General features: G+C 45.3%; 1 protein-coding gene across 1 annotated transcript in view; it reads left to right on the top strand.

Moving 5' to 3' along the window:
- The first annotated feature begins 6,544 nt into the window (after window positions 1-6,544).
- The window catches only part of LOC133766249 (cadherin-related family member 3-like), a 92,489-nt gene continuing 89,576 nt past the window's right edge, over window positions 6,545-9,457 (top strand). The window contains exon 1 of the mRNA XM_062199965.1: window positions 6,545-6,581. Within this exon, the coding sequence (XP_062055949.1) occupies window positions 6,545-6,581 (37 nt within the window). The remainder of the gene's footprint in view (window positions 6,582-9,457) is intronic.

The following is a 9,457-nucleotide window of genomic DNA, read 5'->3' as shown; positions in this document are numbered from 1 at the left end:
CTTTAGTCAATTTCCTCAAACTGTCTGTAATCAGGAACTGCTACCTGGGCTGAAGCCATAATTGTAGCATCAAATTCATAGTTTTAGGATGAGAGTCAGAAGTGTTGCTCTTATCCAGAAATGTGACCCAGGAATCTACTTTTAGGGAGTACCCCAGGAGATGGGGTGCAGAAGGTCCCCTGTCTTACATTTTGAGAAGTACAGAAGCACAGCACACCTGCTTGGCAAATGAGCATGTATTTCTACCTGGTCTATTTTCCTTTCCTGATGGAATCCCTAGGTGCTTGAATGAATGTATGTGCATTTTCTTGACCTACAGGCCAATCTTTTCATGTAATTAATGGTCTTGCTATCTTCACTCTGCTATATTCAGTCATATGCCTGGAAAAATGGGATTTGTTGTGCATTGGCATGAGAGATGTGTTCTATTCATGCACATATGTGCCTATGTTTGTACATTCCCATGTGTGTATGTGTGTATGGAGTGGATGTAACAGGCTTAATGTTTGCTTCTTTGGCTTCTGTAACAACACAAGCGTATTTCAAAAAGTTTGTGGAGTGGCCAGCATTCTGGTGTAGCAGGTAAAGACTACACTTGCAATGCTGGCATCCCATATGGGGTTCCTGTCCTGGCTGCTCCACTTCCAGTTCATCTCGATGCTAATGGCCTGGGAAAAGCAGTGGAGAATGCTTGGGCCCCTGTCACACGTGTGGGACATCTGGAAGAAGCTTCTGGCTCCTGACTGCTGGTTTTGGCCTGGCCCAGCCCTGGCTATTGTAGCCACCTAGGGAGCAAATCGGCAGATATAAGATCTTTTTCTCTCTGTCTCTCTCACTCTCTCTGTAAATCTGACTTTTAGATAAATAAATCTTAAAAAAATTTTGTGTAAAATGGAACAAAAGTTTATTTTGGTGCCAAAAATAATAGCAATCCATGTATATGAGGGGTTTTCAAAGAGTTCATGGAAACATGTATTATGAAAAAAGTATGATGGATTTCAAAAACTTTTGCACCAAAATGAACTTATTTTTTTAACTTTTAATTTTTATTTTTTTAATTTGTATGTATCTCATAAATGCAACATTAAGGACATAGTAATTTTTCCCACCCTACCCACCCTTCCACCCATGCTCCCCCCACTCTCTGCTCCCTCTCCTGTTTTATCTGAGGAAGAAAAAGAAAAAAAAGAATGAGGCCGGCACCGTGGCTTAACAGGCTAATCCTCCGCCTTGTGGCGCCGGCACACCGGGTTCTAGTCCCGGTCGGGGCGCCGGATTCTGTCCCGGTTGTCCCCTTCCAGGCCAGCTCTCTGCTGTGGCCCGGGAAGGCAGTGGAGGATGGCCCAAGTGCTTGGGCCCTGCACCCGCATGGGAGACCAGGAGAAGCACCTGGCTCCTGGCTTCGGATCAGCACAATGCGCCGGCTGCAGCGGCCATTGGAGGGTGAACCAACGGCAAAAAGGAAGACCTTTCTCTCTGTCTCTCTCTCTCTCACTATCCACTCTGCCTGTCAAAAAAAAAAAAAAAAGAGAAAAAAAGAATGAACCAAGTAAAAAATACTAAAAGCACTGTTCTTCAACAGTCTATACAGGGGCTGATGAATTTATCTTTTAATTCAATTTTCACAGCCTTTTTGAATTCCCTTTATATACATGGGTTCCCAAAACAGTTCTGAAGCAGCCATGGAGCTGGAAAGAGGGACTTGGGAGAAGAATTGGGGCACAGACACATGCTAATTTTGAGTGAGGTCTGGGTTTAAATTCTAGTTTTATACCTGCAAGTAGATGCGATCTCTTTAGACCTGTTTTGTATAAAACAGGGATAATAACTGCTACCTCCTGGAGCTGTTGCAGTCACTCAGTTATTCAACAAATATTTGAATGCCCGGTGGTTTCCAGGCACTACCCTAGACACCAGGGATACTGCAGTGAGCAAGACAAACAGTCTCTAAATGAACATATTAAAGCAGTATGGAGGGACTGATAAACAAGCAAAGGAAAACAATTTCAGCAGGTGGTAAATGCTATGAAGAAAAGAAAAGGGGGCAATCTGATAGAGGGACTGATGATGAGGGTCAGCTATAGATAGCAGCATCAAGGAAGTGTAGCCAGGGCCTCTTGGGCCTGAGGGCTGGACAGAGAAAAAGACACAATCACAGGAAGATCGGTGTGTACCAGGGAGATGAAACAGCAAGTGCCAAAGCCTTGGGGTGGAAGAAGTTTGATGTCCTTGAAAATATAAAAAAGAGCCAGAGTGGTTGGCTCAAAAAGATGGATGTAGATGAAATCTGGAGATACAGGTAGGACTAATCCTGCTGAGTCTCACAGATCAAGAGGAAGAATCTGGTCTTTATGGTGGGGTTGTGGCACAGCTGGGTATGTCACATCTTGTGGTGCTAGCATCCCATGATGGAGTGCCAATTTGAGTCGTGGTTGCTCTGCTTCCGATCCAGCCCCCTACAAATGTACCTAGGAAAGCAGCAGAATATTGTCCGAGTGCTTGGGCCTCTGCCACTCACATGGGAGACCTGGATGGAGTTCCAGGTTCCTGGCTTCAGCCTGGCCCAGCCCTGGCTGTTACAGTCATTTGGGGAGCAAACCAGCAGTTGGAAAGTCTTTTTCTGTCTGATACTTTGCCTCTCCATTGAATAAATACATAAATATTAAAGAATTTGGTTTTGATCTTTGTTTTTTTTTTTTTTTTAAGATTTATTTTATTTATTTGAAAGACAGAGTTACACAGAGAGAGGTAGAGACAGAGAGAGTGGTCTTCCATCCACTGGTTCACTCCCCAGATGGCCACAATGGCTGGAGCTGCGCTGATCCAGGAGCTTCTTCTGGGTCTCCCACGTGGGTGCAGGGGCCCAAGCACTTGGGCCATCTTCCACTGCTTTCCCAGGCCATAGCAGAGAGCTGGATCAGAAGTGGAGCAGCCAGGACTAGAACTGGCACCCATATGGGATGCCGACACTTCAGGCCAGGGCGTTAACCCACTGCGCCACAGCGCCGGCCCCTGGTCTTGATCTTTGGAGGAACAGGAAGCTATTGATGGTTTTTTCATGAGCTAGTCTTAGATACTTGTTCTGGCAAAGGGATTCAGCAGTGAAGATGATGATTAAAGTCCCTGCCCAGGAATTGCAATTCTATAAAAGGACACAGATACCAGACCTGTTACAAACAGTGAGTTGTTTCAGGCACTAGTGAAGAATTCTATGGGGAGAGAGAGGAGAGAGAGAGAGAGAGAGAGAGAGAGAGAGAGAGAGAGAGAGAGAGATACTATCTGCAGTTTACTTCCCAAAAGCCCATAATGGCTGGGACTGGACCACTTTGAAGCCATGAGCCAGAGACTCAATCTGGGTATCCCACGTGGGTGGCAGGGACTCAACTACTTAAGTCATCACCTGCTGCTTCCCAGGGGGCTCATTAGTAGGAACCTGGAATGGAAACAGAGACAAGACTTGAGCTGTGCACTCCAATATGAGATGCAGCAGGAGTCCCGAGCAGTCTTAACTGCTCTACCAGACACCCTCCCTGACACTTAGGAAGTGTAATATGGGAATGGACTGGGAATAGGAGGTCAGTAAAGAGAGGCAGACACTAGGTTGGGGAATTTGAGCGTTAAGCAGTCCTAGTGTAAGACGGCACTGAATTAACTAAGAGGACACAGTTGAGCTAACAGGAAGGGCACCTATTCGAGTCTTCTGTAAGCATACTTCTCAGACATGTTTCCCAGCAGGTGGCTTGGAGACACCCCCATGTGATCCCTTCCAGGACATTTGTAAGCATCCCTCTGAAAAGCCACCAAGCCACCTGGAGCAAGGCGGAGTCGGGTCTGTTCTCAATGTGATCCTTCTGTTAACTGTATCTGAGCTTGCATAATCCTATGACAACAGTGGATTCCTAGGGAGGCAGCGATTGATCCACACCTTTAAATTGGAGCTTGCCCACAGGAATGCCCACAGATCCAAGCAGGGAAGTGAGAGAAGCTGTAGGGTCTAACAGGGAGGGAGGGGCGGGAACTCTGCCAAACTGCAAAGTGCTATTGAGCCTCACATGTTTTTTTTTTTTTTTTTTTAAGATTTATTTATTTGAAAGCCAGAGTTAGAGAGAGACAGAGGTCTTCCATCTGCAATGGTCAGCGCTGGGCCAACTGGAACCCAGGAGCCAAGAGCTTCTCCCGGGTCTCCCACATGGGTGCAAGGGCCATCTTGGGCCATCTGCTGCTGCTTTCCCAGGCCACAGCAGAGAGCTGGATCATAAGTGGAGCAGCCGGGACTCACTACACCACAGCGCTGACCCTTAGCCTCACATTTTAAAGAAACTTCACGTGATCTGTGGACCTCGATGAGGTTTTTCGTCACCAATTCGCTGCTTTTTGAGAAGTTTTTAAGTGAACTCTCCATCCAGCTGGATCTCTCCCAGCAGCCATCTTAAAGCTGATTGCCTGCCCAGGGTTTTACCTGAAACTAATCAAGGAGGACTCCATTGGCTCGAAGCCAATTAGCAGACTGCACCTTTGTCTGATTACATACTGACCTTGCCTAGTGATTTGTAAGGCTTTGGCAAACTTGGTAAGCTGAGCTTCTGGGTCTTGATTCTGAGCTTGGGTGTGACAAACGGGGTAGGGCAGGGCAAGACAATGCACTGTAGTGGGCTGCAACCATTTTTTAAGTGAAATCTTTTGGCAAACAAAGTGTAAATATGCACTGGGAGTGTTTTCACCTGGCTCAAGCGAAGCCCCTTGCTGGAGCTTTGGCCCTTTTGAGAGACGAGGGAGTCACGGGGCTGTGTTCACAGGGTGCCTAGGAACGGGATGTTTGTTCTGAGAAGTGTCCTCCCATCTTGGGTCAGCTTCCCAGAGCCAGCAGAGGCACTGGCAGGAGCTTGCAGGTGCATCATGCCTGTTTTACGTGTGCTTTTTGTGTTGGTTGCTGCACCAGGTTAGTACATATTTTACTGCTTTGAAGTAATGATCTGATTGGCACTCAATTTGCTTTTGCTTTCTTCGGTGACTTCTCAGTGTTGGTCTTTGCAGCCATCAAGTGCTCTGGGGCTGTGTGTTAGGGCACAGTCTGCATTTCAGGCCACCCTTTGTCTCCAGGGCAAGCGATGGGAGTGGGACTCAGTCAGGCTCCTTGAGGAACTGCATCTGAAAGCCACTGTCTAGGACCAGCATCTCTGGAGGCCTGTCCCACAGAGATACGTAGTGATGATGTACAGATATATGTGGGTTTGTTTGTAATCACAGAAGGTACAGTCAACATGGTGTTTATCGATAGAAGATTGAATAGGAGAGTACTTCAGAAAGTTAGTGGGAAAATACAATGAAAAGATACATTTTGCTGTGAAAATTTTCTGAAGTCCAGGTATAGTTTTTGCATACTATGCATTTAAAATGTATTCATTTATTTTTTGAAAGGCTGAGAGAGAGAGAGAGAGAGCTGTTTTCCATTTGCTAGTTCATTCCCCAAATGCCGGCAATAGCCAGGCCGGGCCAGGTCAAAGTCAGGATCCCACAACTCAGCGCAGGGCTCCCACATGGGTGGCAGAGACTGAGTTCTGAAGGCGTCACTGCTGCCTCCCAGGGTGCACATTAGCAGGGCGCTGAATAGGAAGGGGAGCTGGGACGTGAAGCCAGGAAATCCAATATGCAGTTAGGCTGCAACTTAACCACTGTTCCTAATGACATTCCCTCAAATACATTTTATTTATTTTTATTTTTTTCTTTTTCTTTTTAATTTTTTAATTTTTTTATTTTTTTTTGACAGGCAGAGTTAGACAGTGAGAGAGAGAGACAGAGAGAAAGGTCTTCCTTTTTCCCTTGGTTCACCCGCCAAGTGCCTGCTACGGCCAGTGCGTTGCGCTGATCCGAAGCCAGGAGCCAGGTGCTTCTTCCTGGTCTCCCAGGCGGGTGCAGGGCCCAAGGACATGGGCCATCCTCCACTGCACTCCCGGGCCACAGCAGAGAGCTGGCCTGGAAGAGGAGCAACCAGGACAGAATCTGGCGCCCCAACAGGGACTAGAATCCAGGGTGCCAGTGCCGCAGCTGGAGGATTAGCCAAGTGAGCCGTGGCGCTGGCCTCAAATACATTTTAATGAACACCACAAATATGCATTTTCATAAACTTTTTAAAGACATGGATTTCAAAGATTTTTGACCCAAAATAAACTTATCTTTTAATTCAGTTTTCCATGAAAAAGATTTATTTATTTAAAAGGCAGGCTTACAGATAGAGAGGTAGAGATATTACTGATTTGCTTATTAATATTTTCTGAAATTAATAAGTCTTGTGGGTTCTTGCCATGAATTCAGAGAAGAATTCTGAATACTGGCTCAAGTAGACCAGGCATCATGGCTAAGTTTTTAAGCTTTTTATTTAGTGAGAGAAATGCATAAGGGAGTGAGGGGTTTAAGGGAGAAGGAAAAATCTGGAAATTAAGTTGGGGTCCATACCAAGCAGAGAGCAGGCTGAGAGCTATGTGCTGCGAGTGTTTGGGTATGAGCAGCCACAGTGGCTTAGCACGAGCAGCAAAGTGAAGGCGAAATGAACGTGGGCGGCCTGAAGGCCACGCGCCCCAAAGGTGTGGGGGCAACAAGGATACCCAGAGCAGTGAGGAAGAATAAGGGGCCAGACCCACTGTGTTCCAGGTCTTTTATCCACTTCCAAAGGGGAGTGGTCACGTAGAGTGATTGGTAGGTGGGCATACAGGTGGGGTCAGATCACACAGGGGCATGGTGAGGACATGGTCTTCCAGCTCACAGACATAATTAATTTTATTCTATCTGTCTGCCTACATCAGAGAGAGAGATTGTCCCTATGGTAGTTTGGTCCGCAAATGGCTGCAATGGCTGGGGCTGGGCCAGACCAAAGCCAGGAACCTTGAACTCCATCTGAGTCTCCCACATGGGTGGCAGGGCCATAATCTACTGCTTTCCCAGGTATATTACCTGGGAGCTGGGTTGGGAGGAAGTAGACTTGACCTAGTGCTCATGTGGCTTGCTAGTGTCACAGATGATGACTTAACATGCTACATCCCAACATTAGCCCCTCTATGAACATTTTGAAGAACCTTGTTAATGGTAGTGTGAAGAGTCAGACAGATTAATAGGCAGGTTTGTCATGGTGGAAATTGGGGGTGCAAAATGCTTGCTTTCCCTAAAAGTTATCTTTAGCAAGGTCAAAAGTGCCTGCCTTCTCACTCCTTGGGAACTTGCACTCTTTTTTTTTTTTTTTTTTAACATTTATTTATTTATTTGAAACAACAGCTCTGCCTGTTATGGTCATTTGGGGAGTGAACCAGCAGACAGAAGACTTCTCTCTTTCTCTGCCTCTTCTCTCTGTGTGTAACTCTGACTTAGTTGTAACTACTCTGTATTGAGATGTGCTGTAAATATAAAATACACCCTGGATTAAAAATTTTTGTATGATTAAAATAATTAAAAAGGTATTAATAACATTTTAAATTTTTTAAAGATTTATTTATTTAAGAATAAACATTTATTTGAGTTACAGACAGAGAGAGAGAGAGAGATCTTCCAACAACTGGTTCACTTCCCAAATGGCCCCAGTGGCTGGAGCTGGACTAAGCTGAAGACAGGAGCCAGGAGTTTCCTTCAGGTCTCCTACGTGGGTATAGGGACCCAAGCACTTGGGTCATCTTCCGCTGCTTTCCCAGGCCATTAGCAGAGAGCTGGATTGGAAGAGTAGCTGGGACACAAACTTGTGCTCATATGGGATGCCATTGCCCCAAGTGGAGGCTTAACCTTCTACGCCACAGTGCTGGCCCCTTAAAATATTAATGACATGTTGAAATGACAATATTTTGAATATATTGGGTTAAATTTAATATTATTTTCACCTGCTTTTTTTTTTTTGACAAATAGAGCTAGACAGTGAGAGAGAGACACACACACACAGAGAAAGGTCTTCCTTCCTTTGGTTCACCCCCCAAATGGCCACTATGGCCAGAGCTACGCCGATCCAAAGCCAGGAGCCAGGTGCTTCCTCCTGGTCTCCCATGCGGGTTCAGGGCCCCAGCACTTTGGCCATCCTCCACTGCCTTCCCGGGCCACAGCAGAGAGCTGGACTGGAAGAGGAGCAACTGGGACTAGAACCCAGTGCCCGTATGGGATGTCAGCGCTGCAGGAAAGAGGATTAACCAAGTGAGCCACGGCTCTGGCCTTCACCTGCTTTTTAAAACATTTTTGAAAATTTGGTTACTAGAAAATTTAAAATCACATATTGGACAGAGCCATTCTATAGACTTAGTTGTTTTTTTTTTTTTTTTTTTTTTTTTTACAATATGGAATACTGTAAATATACTGTTCCTATATTGTATTTGTCATTTTGAGATTTAAATAGCAGGTGAGTTGATCATGTCAGCTCAGCAGGTGGGATATTTTAGTAAAGAAAGAATCTAATGAAATTGAATTTCAATTTAATTTGTTTTATTTTTCTGTTTGTGTGTGTGCGTGTGTGTGTGTGTTTGGGTGAAGATTTTTATATTAAACCTGAATTCATACATTGGAACTTCCAGATGCATTTGCCCACAAGATGTTTTAGATATCAGACGATTTCACATAAAAATTTCTGTTTCAGAATCATCATAAAAGTAATGGGTAATTCAGCTCACCTTCCCACATTAGCTGAGTAGTGCCTGCCAGCCCCTGTTAGATGGGAGCCAGCTTTCTGTTTCACCTTGGTTCGCGCTGCTCCCTTATGTCCTGTACCCTGCTATCAGGCATTATTTTACAGCCTCCAATAAAGGAACTCAATCAGCTTTTTTCAAATCTCCTCTTGCACTTAGTTACACAGATATAGGCTATCAATTTTCAGCATTCTATGAAGTCACATGCCAGCACTTAAAAATATTAGTTATTACCTTTTTTTTTTTTTTAAGATTTTATTTCCTTATCTGAGAGGGAGCAAGATGGAAGAGAAAAAGAGCTCTCATGCACTGGTTTAGCTCAGATTTCCGCAGTGGCCAGGGCTGGACAAAGCCAAAGCTAGGAGATGGAAACTCAATCCAGGTACACTGCATGGGTGTCAGGGACCCAGCGACCCCAGTCATCACTGTTGCTCATGGTGCACAACCTTTGCTCAAGGTGGACTTGGGAGCGCAGCCTGCAATAAGGGTTGCTAGGGACTTAATTGTTAGGTCAAACTCCCACCCTCATGCTGGCAGTTTTTTTCTTCCTTTTTATTTATTTATTTATTTATTTGAAAATCAGAGTTAAAGAGACAGAAAAGGAGAGGCAGAGAGAGAGAGAGAGAGAGAGAGAGAGAGAGAGAGAGAGAGAGAGAGAGAGAAAGAGGTCTTTCATCTGCTGGTTCACTCCCTGGATGGCTGCAATGGCTGGACTTGTGCTGATCCAAAGCCAGTAGCCAGTACCCTCTTCTGGGTCTCCCATGTAGGTGCAGAGGCTCAAGCACTTGGGCCATCTTGTGGCCTGCTTT

Source organism: Lepus europaeus, chromosome 9 (genome assembly GCF_033115175.1).
Source record: "Lepus europaeus isolate LE1 chromosome 9, mLepTim1.pri, whole genome shotgun sequence".
NCBI classification, from domain to species: domain Eukaryota; kingdom Metazoa; phylum Chordata; class Mammalia; order Lagomorpha; family Leporidae; genus Lepus; species Lepus europaeus.
Note: the sequence above shows the minus strand (reverse complement) of the source record. Positions and strands in the feature narration are given on the sequence as shown.